Source organism: Corvus cornix, chromosome 28, assembly GCF_000738735.6.
Source record: "Corvus cornix cornix isolate S_Up_H32 chromosome 28, ASM73873v5, whole genome shotgun sequence".
Classification (NCBI taxonomy): Eukaryota; Metazoa; Chordata; class Aves; order Passeriformes; family Corvidae; genus Corvus; species Corvus cornix.
This window is the reverse complement of record NC_046356.1, coordinates 3835431-3847640: the sequence shown is the minus strand read 5'-3', so window position 1 is coordinate 3847640 and position 12210 is coordinate 3835431. Positions and strand designations below refer to the sequence as shown.

At 49.1% G+C, this 12210-nt stretch overlaps 1 protein-coding gene across 6 annotated transcripts in view; it reads left to right on the top strand.

Moving 5' to 3' along the window:
* Positions 1-11998, top strand: part of CRTC1 (CREB regulated transcription coactivator 1) — a 43825-nt gene extending 31827 nt beyond the window's left edge. For 3 of the 6 annotated variants that reach the window (XM_039566417.1, XM_039566414.1, XM_039566415.1), the window contains 3 exons: positions 4220-4306; positions 5627-5807; positions 6926-11998. In XM_039566417.1, coding sequence (XP_039422351.1) covers positions 4220-4306; positions 5627-5807; positions 6926-7137 — 480 coding nt within the window. In that variant the 3' untranslated portion in view covers positions 7138-11998. The remainder of the gene's footprint in view (positions 1-4219; positions 4307-5626; positions 5808-6925) is intronic. The other 3 variants (XM_039566419.1, XM_039566416.1, XM_039566418.1) reach the window with 1 other exon arrangement.
* The last annotated feature ends 212 nt before the right edge of the window (positions 11999-12210 follow it).

Below are 12210 nucleotides of genomic sequence, written 5' to 3'. Positions count from 1 at the left end.
ATCACAGCTGAGGAGAGTGTGTGATCCTGTGAAGGGGGATTTTTACCTGCCAGCAGCAAGAAATTAAAAAGGAGCAGATTTTGAGGGTGCCCCAGTGTAAGAAAGTGCATTTTCAGTGTCTGATGCTGCTGAAAGAGCCCCAGCTGGCTGCTCTGGAGAATCCCACCTGGAGAAAAGAAGTGCAGGGAATTCTTCCAGAGCATCACAAGAGTCTGCAAATCCATTTTCTGTTTCACCACTGAACGTTGAAGGCTATAAGGAGGATCCTTTCTAAATAAGTGCTGCCCCTTCATGGCTCCCAGGCAGGAGCTCTAGGTCCCCTTCATTAGCCAGGTCATGGTAAGCTCAGCCCTGGATCCAAGTGGCAGGAATTGTCTGGATTTCCTTAACCCTGGCTTAATTGCTTCTTAACCTCTCTCTCTTCTGCCTGCTTCTGTGAGTTCTGCTGTGCTCTGTGTGCCTCCAGAAACCAGCACTGTCCCCTAGAGCAGAGCTTGCTGCAGACTCTCACTTCTCACTGGGCAGCACATCCAGATTTAGGTTTTATGTTGATTTTTCCCCCTTTGATTTCTCAATTACTCTGGCTTAGTTTTGTCCCCAGACTTGTTGCCACTGGTCAGTCCCAAGGACCAGAGTGCAGCAAGTGGAGCACACCCTGGGCTATGATTTTTCCTGCTGGTTTTGTCCTGTAAAAACTTTCTCAGGTTCTGCTCTGTTTGAGAGGGACACCACAGCACTGAGTGGAAGGAAGAGGATTTTTTAATGCTGCTTTTTGTAGTATTGGCCTCTTAAACACCCACAGAATTCCTTAGTTTTGCTGAATTAAAACTGAGGTGGATTTGTTGCCCCCGGGAATGACCCAAAAGCTGGTGGTGGTCACAAATGTGAAACGTAGAGAGAAGAAAAACCAGTTTGGAGGGGAAATTGAGATTGGTTGTGAAGATGGGGCAGCTCCAGGCAGCAGAATCCCTTAATCTGCCCCAAGTGAAGGCAGATCCCTTCCAACAGCAGAATATTCCACTGTGGAGCAGCCTGGCACTGATGAGTGGGATGCAGTGGGTGTGACCAGGCAGGTGCCTCCACGTGCTCCTCTTTCCCCCATGGATTTGGGGTTTCATCCTCCGAGTGCCAAAGGACATTCCTTAAACCACAAACCTGGGCTTTGATTTGTGTCCCACACGGTTCATTCACCACAGGTTCTTCTCCATGCCCCACCTCTCCCAACCCCTCTGCTCCCGTGTCCCAGCCGTGTGTGTGTGTCCCACCAGTCCTCCCTGTCCCCACAGGGGTGGGAAAGCTCTGCCTGCCCCCCCAGCTCTGTGTTTGCATGGCTTCCACCCCCAGTGCCTTGGCTGCTTCCCTGCTCTCATCCCTGGCATCCTGTTCCAGTTAGACAGAAATATTCCTGCTCCAGTGGCTCTGACCTGGAGAACCTGGTAGGTATTTTTAGATGGATCATTCCAGCCAGGGATTTGTGCTTTGGGGTTGGTTTTTCCTCACAGTCGCTCCATGAAGCCCAGAAGATGCTCTGGTGACTTTGCAATGGTTCTGGAGATGGTGTTTGCACAGTGTTGTTCCTGGAGTTGTTGATAAATGATTCCAAGGCTCTGAAGTGTTGAAGGAATGACATTTCCAGTGGGTTTCCTTTGGGAATTCCGGTGCTTGCAGCTGTAGGAACCAGCACCCTTCACAGGAAGAGCAAACCCAGGCTGGCTTTGGGTAGGAGGCTCTGAGCTGGACTTGCACAAGCACATTCTGCTCTCCTGTTGATTATCTCTCACGTTCCTCAAAGTTTTTGGGATGGGAACAGTGCTTAGTGAAACACAGAGATTTTAGGGATTGTCCTCATTTTGGGAATTGTCCTGCCACTCCCATTCTGTGGAATGAATGACAGGAGTTCACGGGAAAAAATACCTCGATCCTCTTTGGAGCTCTCGAATAGCAGTTGGGTTTTAGTGCTGGTTTTGCTTCCCATCGAGTCTGTGTCATCCCAAAATTCAGATTTTCCTTAGAAATGGTTATAAACCATAGATTGGTCTGGAATTAGGTTGGATCCAGTGATCCCTGAGGTCTTTTCCAACCTCACTGATGCAGTGATCACCCAGAGCTGACCCCGTTCCTGCCTCTAGGCTGGGAATCGTCTCCTGATCCACTTGCTTGAGTGAGCTCTGGATTCTGCCTCCAGTTTTTTAGGAGCAGCAGATGGAGCAGGTTGGATAATGGGGAGCTGGAGTAGTTGATCAAAGCCTGACAGGGCAGCAAATCAGGTCTCAGTGGTTAAAAAAACCCCACATTTTCTTTAAATTGCTCTAAGGGGTGCTTTGCTTTTCTCTTACCAGTATCTTATCAGTGGCTCTTGTGGTGTTTGATCCCTCCTGGTGTTTGATCCCTCCTGGTGTTTGATCCTTTCTTTCCAGGGATCCAGCAGCCTCCAGAGTGTTGATGACCAGGTGATAAATTGGAAAAGTGGCTCCAGTTCCAGGCCTTTCCCAGTTTTGGCTGCACATGGAGCAGGGATGTCAGGGATTGTTGGGTGGTCTGCCTGTGACAGACCATAAATGCCCGGGAAAGTGAATCCCAAATCTCTTTTCCAAGTGCATCCAAACCATTCCTGCTCCGAGCAGTTCTGGGATCAACCAGGATCTGCTGAGCCAGGATTTTGGAGGAGGAGTTCCAGCCATGGAGCCTCAGGCTGGGAATTTCTCCCTTGATCCACATTCATCCCAAATCATCCCTATAAATCAACCCCCATCCCAGGGGTCTGGCTGGAAGTGGGGAGGTTTTTAAGGAATATCTTGGTGCTTCTTTCCCGGTAATCCCCTCATGGAAGGACAATTTAGGTGGTTTTTGAATTATTTTTTAATACAGGGTATTTTTTTGAGGGTCTAAAATCTGTGCCTGTTCTGATTCTTCCTAAGCTTTTCCTGAATTTCCCATGCTGAGGTTTTTAAGGAGGAAATTTGTAGCCTTCTGCTTTTGCCATCTGGATAAACCAGCAACTGAATTTTGTTTTCCAAGATTGAGACAATCACTCCATGGAAATTATCTTCTATAGATGTTCTCTTTGTTAGTTAATAGTGTTTTTTTCAGCAGGAATATCAGGATTTGGGAATTTTAAATCAGGAGTGATGTTGCTGATTTTCATCTGGCATTTTTTTGGGACAGGATTAAAACATGGACCTGAAATTCTTGATAAATAATGGAGAATAACCGAGGGAGGGGACAGTGATTTAGCAAGGCTGAGGAATTCCTCCTGGAATTCTTCACTGGGCTTCCCCCTGACCTTTCCTGCTCTGCAGTTCCCATGGAATGACTTTAAACCAGGAATTTCGCCATTTGAGGCTGCAGATTCAGAGCAGAACAGCCCCTCCCGCCTCATTTGTGAACACAAAATTCCAAAAGGAGCAGAAATGCAGCTCTGTTGGCCCTCCCCGTGTTTCCCAGCGCAGTGTCCGTGTCCATAAATCCCAGTTTTCCGTGTTGTCCGTGCTCTGGGAGAAGCCTGTGGGGTTCTGTGGTGTCCCTGTGCCCGTGGCAGGTGCAGGGTCCGGGGCGATTCCCAGCGGCTCCGTGAGGGTCCCAAGGGATTCCTGCCTGCTCCGTGTGGATCCTGTGGGATCCCCTGGGCCCTGTGGGAGTCCCTCCTGCTCCGTGTGGATCCTGTGGGTCCCGAGGGATTCCCTCCTGCTCCGTGTGGATCCTGTGGGATCCCCTGGGCCCTGTGGGATTCCCTCCTGCTCTGTGGAGATTGTCGGGGATCGCCTGGGCCTTGTGGGATTCCCTCATGCTCTGTGTGGATCCTGTGGGATCCCCTGGGCCTTGTGGGATTCCCTCATGCTCTGTGTGGATCCTGTGGGATCCCCTGGGCCCTGTTGGATTCCCTCCTGCTCCGTATGGATCCCCTGGGCCCTGTTGGATTCCCTCCTGCTCCGTATGGATCCCCTGGGCCCTGTGGGATTCCCTTCTGCTCCGTGTGGATCCCCTGGGCCCTGTGGGATTCCCTCCTGCTCCGTGTGGATCCCCTGGGCTCTGTGGGATTCCCGCCTGCTCCGTGTGGATCCCCTGGGATCCTGTGGGATCCTCTGTGCCCCGCAGGACTCATGCGGGCCCCGGGCGATTCCCGCCTGCTCCGTGCAGATTTCTCTGGAATTCCCAGTGCCGGGAGAGCCGGGGGAGGAATTTGGGATTTTGCACCATAAAGCCTCTGTTTTGTTTTCAGCATTCTTCCATGCTGGGCAGTGTTTTTGGGGACTCCTATTATGAGCAGCAGATGACAGCTAGGCAGGCTAATGCCCTCTCCCACCAGGTGAGCAAATTCATCTCGGGCCTGGCTCGGCCTCTCCCACATCAAATTAATGCCAATTAATTCCCAGTTAATTTTCTGTCACGTCCCCGTTCTGTCCATGTAGAGTTTTCCTTCTTTTTGTTTGTGTTACTCAGCAGTTTCTTGTTTTGTTTGGTTTTTCCCCCCTCCTCACTCTCTGTCCTCCCACTCCCACGTAGGTGTTTAAAATGTTCTGCCAAAAAAAAAAAAAAAAAGGGAAAGCAATTAAAAAATAATAATAATAATGAAGCTTTTAAAAGTGAAAATAATGTGAGGCAGCTTTGAAAAGGGAAAAGAGTGAAAAGAAAATGTTAAAGCAGTGAAAATCAGCTTGAAAAAAGAAAAATAAGGTAGTTTGGAAGAGGAAAAATAGTGAGAATTTTTAAATGGAAATGAGCTTTAAAAGGGAAAAATAATGAAATTTGAAAGAGGAAAAATACTGAAAAGAAATTTTAAAATAATGAAAATTCATTTTAAGAAGGAAAAATAAGGAGAAGGAATAAGGAGAAGTAATGACAACTTTAAAAGGGATAAGCAATAAAATTTGAAAGGAAAAAGAATGAAAATATATTTTAAAATAATGAGAATGAGCTTTGAAAAGACATTTTTTAAATAATGAAAAGAAATTTTTAAAATAATGAATTTTTTAAAATAATGCAAATTTTGCAAATTAAAATAATGAAATTAAATTCTAAAATGACAAACCAAAATCTTTAAAACAATGAAAATAAATTGGACAAAATTTAAAACACCGAAAAAAATTTAAAATTAAACATCATGGAAATACATTGAAAAATTAAAATCATTAAATATTTCAAGCTCCACTTTTGTGGCTAGAATTGCAGTTGGGAAGGAGTCAGTTGTAGGTGATTGACTCCAGAGTTTGGGAATAATCCATGGCTGGTTTTATTTGGGAATAGTCAGAGCCTCCCTTGGTTTGGCCGACCAGAGCACGGATTCATTAAATTATGGAATACTTAAACCAGGAATGTGTCCAGAGAAGGAATTCTGGTGGGCAGAGACCTCAGAGCGAGCCTGAACTCCCTTTCTTTTCCTTTAAAACCTCCCTTTTCTTTCGTTCTCCTGATTCCCACGGCCCAGTTTGATTTGTGCATCCTCCTCCCCCTCCTCCGAATTGGGCAGGAAATATCCCGGGAAGCTCAGGGCCAACAGCCCCTCTTTGAGCACCAAAGCTAAAGATGAATTTGTTTGCCTGTCTCTCGTCCCGTCCTCGAGCCGTGTCCGTTGTCCCCGCTGTCCTTCCCGAGGCTGGGATTTAACAATTCCCGTGTTGCTCTGCAGCTGGAGCAGTTCAACATGATCGAGAACGCCATCAGCTCCAACAGCCTGTACAGCCCCTGCTCCACCCTCAACTACTCCCAGGCTGCCATGATGGGACTGACGGGCAGCCACGGCAGCCTGCAGGACTCGCAGCAGCTCAACTACTCCAGCCACGGCAACATCCCCAACATCATCCTGACAGGTAACTCCGGCCTGGGAATGCCGTTCCCAGGGGGGCACCGGGGGCACCGGGCCCTGTGGTGTTGGTGGCAGAGGGAAGAGGTTGTCCTGCTCCTCACCTGGGGCACCTCGGGAGATCTGAAGCTGTTGGAGTGTCCAAAGTTGGGATTCAGGGGTGGGAAAAGGTCTTGACACTCAGGAGGAGACTGAGGGAGACTCTGTGGGTTCTGTAGCTCCTCCCGTGGGGCAGCTCCGATCTCTGGGAGCAGGGACAGGACCCAGGGAGCAGCTGGAGCTGTGTCAGGGGGTTGGGATGGAAAGCAGGGAAAGGTTCTTTCCCCCTGAGGGTGCTGGGCACTGCCCAGGCTCCCCAGGGAATGGTCCTGGCCCTGAGGCTTCCAGAGCTCCAGGAGCCTTTGGACACCACTCTGGGGCAGGGCGGGATTGTTGGGGTGTCGGTGCAGGGCCAGGAGCTGCATTCCATGATCCTTGTGAGTCCCTCCCAGCTCAGGATATTGCATGATCCCGGCCTTGGGGTTTCTCTCTGTTGAGCCAAGAAAGGAAAAGGGGATTGTTGCTGTTGAGAGGTTTGTTCACCTGAGCCACGGTGCCAGTCCAGGTGTGTCCCAGTGTCCCCCTCACCTGGAATCCCAGCACACAGGTAGAGCACCAGTTTTCCTATGGACTTTCCCTGGCTCTGAATTCCGTGGATCCTCTGCCACAGCGAGGAGAAGCTGTGAGAGCCAAACTCCTTCCCCTGCTCAGCCCGAGCTGGCCAGCAAAGGGTTGGAGTGTCACATATGGTGGCCAGTCTGGTCACAGCAGGATTTTGGAAACAATCTCTGCCCAGGGATACTGTGGCTGCAGCCAGGGATTGCTGGTGGGAATGCTGGAAATGGAGGTTATTCCTCCTAAAGCTGAGGGAGAGAAAAGGGACTCGAGTGACACCAAACATCCAGACACGAATTTCGGGTTGCATTTGGTGGTTTGGAGATGCTGAGAGGAGCCTGAAATCTGGAGGAGGATGGATGTTATTTACCTGAGAGCTCCATAAATGTTCCCAGGGTTTTTGGGAGCTGTTTGATGACTTCCAGACCGGTGTTTGTCCGAGTGACCCCCTGTGTGTTCTTCTCCCCGCAGTGACAGGAGAATCCCCCCCCAGCTTATCAAAAGAACTGACCAGCTCCTTGGCGGGAGTGGGGGACGTCAGCTTCGACACGGATTCCCAGTTCCCTCTGGATGAACTCAAAATTGACCCTTTGACCTTGGATGGACTGCACATGCTCAACGACCCCGACATGGTCCTCACCGACCCTGCCACAGAGGACACGTTCCGGATGGACCGGCTGTGACTCCGGCCGGGCTCTTGCGGAGGATCCGTCCCGGAGGATCCGTCCCGGAGGATCCGTCCCGGAGGATCAGCCGGAGCAGCTGCTCCGTGTCCCCCTGTACAATGAGTAACCACAGCTTGTTGTTCTGAGCTTGCCGCGCTGCCGAGCCCCCGTCCCCGTGGCGCCCAGCGATGTCACCCCCGAGCCGCTCGTTGCCGTCCAGCAGTAAGGAGTTTCCCGGTTTTCCAGTTTTCCGTTGGCCTTTTCCTCTCCAGAGCCCCCCTTTCCCCCACCAAAGCCCCGGCGGGATGCTGTCCGTGTCTCTTTGCACTAGAGAAGGGGTTTGGGCAGCTGAGGAAGGGCAGGAGATGCTGGCGAACACCGAAATTTGGGGCTGGAGGGGCGAGCCCCGGCTGTGCCCCCTCCTCTCTCCCGGAGTGGGAAGCAAATCCCTGCATTGCCACCCCCTGGAATTGTGACTGTGCTTTGTGACACTGTTCCTCCCTCGAGGTGTCCCCAGGTGTGTCCCCAACCTCTTGTCCCTCCCTCCTTTCCCAGCAATCCCGGCAAAGCGGAGCCGCCGCCGGCCACCAATCCCAAAAATTCACTTTAAACACTATTTTTTTCCAAGCTTTTTATGTTTGGTTTTGTTTGTTTGGTTTTTTTTAAAATATATATGTAATATATATCTATTTCTATATATGGCTACATATATAGAGAGCATTTCTGAGCACACATGAAAGTTCTATAATTCATTACTTGATTAGACAGAGGATCAGAACATCTTAAAGCAGCTAAAAAAAAATAGAGACTAACCTGCATAATCCTAATTTTTACTTTGTGAGAGATTCCTGGGCAACAGGAAGGGCATTTCCATAGCAATGCCAGGCTCGTAGAATCATGATTTTTTAATTTTTTTATTCTTATTCATTACTTATTCTGTTACTTATTTATGACTTTTTTGTTTTTGTCGTTGTTGTTGTCATTTCTTTTTTTTTCTTTTTTTATTTAAATATTTGGATATTAGGAAAGTAGCTCAACTACATACAGCCAATGGAAGCACTCTACATAACTCTTGTACAGTACATTTTTTTTGTGGTTTTATTCCAGAAATATATTATATATATTATATATATATAGGTATTTTTAAACTAACTGGAATTTTAAACAGATGTTAAGCAGGAATAAGGGAGCCTAAGGCAAGTTTAGATGTTTTCCTTTGGAATAGGCAAAGTAGAGTGGTTGGAACTTAAAAATTCCTTCATTCACCTGAGGGAAAAAAATCTCTTGCTCCACACAATGACCAGGATTGAATCCTCCAAAATTCTGTTGGATTAAATCGAGAATTGATTGTTCCTGGTGGCCCTGGTGAATATTCTGTGCTGCAAATTAGAAAGATCCCATCCAGATTCCTCAGACTGGGAACTGGGGGTTTCTCTGTGGCCGGATCGATGGCGGTTCCCAGATTTCTGGGAATGAGTGAATTTAAAGGGGCTGATATTCCCTGCCCAGGGCACTGATGGAACATCCTCATTCCACTGGGATCTGCACGGGGACAGCATCTCCCAGCACAGGAAAAGGCAGGAATTAATCAGGAATTAACATGATTTGGAGTCTTATTAACTAATTAAAAATGTGACCCCCGACGGTGAGCTGCCCCTGGAGAGGGAAGCACTTCCATTCCACCCAGGATTGGGAGCAGCCACGTGGATTTCATTCCCCACACCCTCCCTAAAATCCCATTCCAGTTCCCAGTCCACACCAGCTGTGGTTTGTTCCCCCACAGTTCCCCTTCCCACCCCTTCTGCACCACCTGGATTTGCTTTTTGCCTCCAGACCTGTCCCTTTCTCAGCCCTTCCGAGGAAATCCCAACCCCCAGCACTCCCAATCCCAGGAAGCTTCTCCTTTTTCCTGCTCGGGAGCGGCGCTGGGCTGCTCTTAACGAGTTCCACCGCAATTAATGAGAGTCCTCCTGCAATTAACGGCCTCTCACTGCCCTCCTGAGTTCTCCTGCTCCTAATGAGTTATACTAAGTTTCTGTGTGCTTCCAGAAATCCGTGGGCTGCCGTGCTGAGATTCCTGCCTGCTCTGCTGAGCGGGAGCGGGCTCGGGATCTCCCCAATCCCGGGGCGTCCGCTCACCTTCCGTGCCATTTGTTGACCATTTGCACTAAAAATGTGGAGTTTTTTCTTGGCTTCCCTGTGTCTTTTGGGGTTTTTTTGGTTATTTTATTTTATTTTATTTTATTTTATTTTATTTTATTTTATTTTATCCTTCCCCATGCCCTCCAGAGGTTTCCCCGCATCTCTTGGCAATGTTTTGGGATTTTTTGGCAGGGTTTGAGCCCGGTAGGACACGCTCACTCCTGGTGGCTGCTTGTTTCAGATCCCTCACGCTTTTTCGGTTTAAGGAGGATAAAAGGCAGCTCAAACAGGAGGAAACCTGGAAAAACCAGGAGGAATTTGGGCCCCAGGTGACTCGGAGCCCTTTGCTGAAGGTACAGTGTGAGCCCAAAGCGCTTTGTGCAGCTCCCGTAGCTCCGGTGGGAATTCCGTGTCGCTCTCCCGTTGGAATGACTCCCGTGCATGTGGCAATCCTTGTCTGTGATGTATTTTTTTAACACCAGAGTCACTTCAGAGCGAAGCATCCGAGCAGGAGCTGAGATTCCTCACTGGAGACTCGGACAGGGAGCTGTGGCTCCGGCTCCTTCCCGGTTTTTTAACTCCGTGTGTAAATAAGAGCTCTTTGTTTCTTACACTTGTAAGTCGACCTTGAAAATGGCCTTAATTTCAAATAACACACCTTGGATGCAGCTGTCACAATGAGGGACCATCCAGCTGAGAGAAATCCAGGTTCTGCTCCCTTGGGAGGGGGGAAGGAGCTGGGATGTCCCCGTGGGAATGCTGTGTGTGCCAGGATGGGCTCCAGCTGTGGGCAGGGAAAAGCTGCTTCTCATCCCGACCCTTTGAGATCCAGGAATTCCAGCAGCTCCTGCCTTTCCCTTCCCCAAGGGGAGCCTTTCACGTGGGAACTGCCCCAGAGGGATTCCCCCCCCCCTTCTCTCTCCTTAAAATTCCAGTTTTTGTGGCATCAGGCTGATCTGGAAGCAAACACAGAGAAAAGCATGGAGCGGACCCCAAGTGTTCCCAGCACAAATAATCTGCTTTTATTTCAAGTTCAGCACTCCCGTGCTCATTGTGTGGGGCTCCCTCCCTGCAGGTGGGAGCAGAAAGGGAGAACAAGAAAAAATCCCAAGGAGAAAATAATGTTAATTGCTATTATTGCTGAGTTTGAGTTCAGTGGTGTTGAAGCTGTCTGGTGTCTCCAGGGGTGACTGTCCCACCCTCCCTGCTGAGTGACCCCCCCTCCCTCCGTGTTTTTATATCCATAACGAATTCATTCCCAAATTCCCAAGCTAGACTGTTGCATTTGCCAATACAATGGGGAAGAACAGGAATAAACCCTCGGTGCATCCAAAACTGTGATTTTTTTCCAGAAGCAAACCCAGCCCTGGTGCTGTGGGGGGGGTGGAGGGAGGCTCTTTTCCCTCTTTTCCCTCTTTTCCCTCTTTTCCCTCTTTTCCCTGTACATAGATTTTCCCTCGGCGTTCCCGCCCCGCTGGCTCCGCACCGGCCGCATGCGTGACCCGGGCCCGGCTCCCACGGCTTCTGCATGGCAGGGAGCGCTTGCCAGCCGCCCCCCCTGTGCCCCCTGTCCCCCACACTCGGCCCGGGCTGGGCTCTGCCCCCTGGGCTTAATTTTCATTTTCAAGAGGGGAAAACGTTTCCAGAAACAGCCGCGGAATCGGTTCGGGAATTGTTCGTTCCTTGCGTGTTCCACGACCTCCTCGGAGGTTTCATGAATTCTTTGGTTAATCCATTTTTAAGAGCGCTCATGGATGAGCCTTCAGCTCAGAGGAGGTTGGGTTTGATGATCCTGGAGGTCTTTTCCAGCCTTGGTTTGGTTGTTCCTTTCCAACCTTGATTCCATAATTCTCTTCCACCCTTAATTTGGTGATTCTTTTCCAGCCTTGATTCAGGTTCTTTTCCCACCTCGATTCAGTGATTCTTTTGCAGCCCTGATTCAGTGGCTCTTTCCCAACCTCAGTTCCATGATTCCAAGAGCAAAAGCTGCCCCAAGTTCACCTAAAAGCAGCTCCTGAGAATGTCCAAAACCACTTAAATTTCCCTCAAAACCGAACTCTCGGTCCTAAAAACTTGGATCAACAATTAAGGAAAGACCCTGGAAACCCCCTCTGGACACGAAGGAAGCAGGAAGGCCCCTCCTCCCCCCGTAGATCCCGACCTTGGCTGTTTTTTTCGGGAGAAACCCCAAAACCAGCGCGTTTATTCCTCGGAGCAACGGCCCCCCCGTCACTGTGATGGCAATGTGAAAGCGCAGGTAGCCTTTGTTACGTGTGTCTGTCCTTTTTAAAAAACAACCAGGAAAACAACAAAAAAAAAAAACCACCCCAAAAAACCTCCCTCCCTCTTAGAATTAAACTTTGTAGTGTTCCTGTTCTTTGTATTTTGAGTTGCATCTTATTTATACGGCGCAGTGTAGGCATGGATTGCATGTCGGTTTTCTATGCGGGCACCACGACATTCTGACTGTGTATTATAAATCATTTTTACCTTTTTAAACAGGAGAAAAAAAAAACACCCAACAAAACAAAACAACAAAAAAAAAAAAATAACACAACAAAATCATTGTGTGGAATTTCTATACTGCAAAGCCAAACACTACATGGAGTCCTCTCTTGGTTTGTGTTATTTATTTTCCGAGGCGGTCGGGGCGGGCGGGGGGCGGGCGGAGCCGTGTGTGCGTTGCCTTATGTGGGCTTGACCAATTTTATCAAAATAAAGGCCTAAAGGGGTAAAATCCGCTGGCTCTTTTCTTCAGGGGGTGGAGGGATGGGATGGGAAAGCGTGGGGAAAAAAAGGGAGAGAATCCCAAACGCAGCTGGGCCGTGTGGGAATTAATCTTGGGAGTAAAGAGCAGAGGTTTGAGTTCGAATCCTACAATTCCAGCCCTGCAATCCTGGAATATCCCTTGTTGGAAGGAACCCACAGGGATCCTCATCCCAGGACACC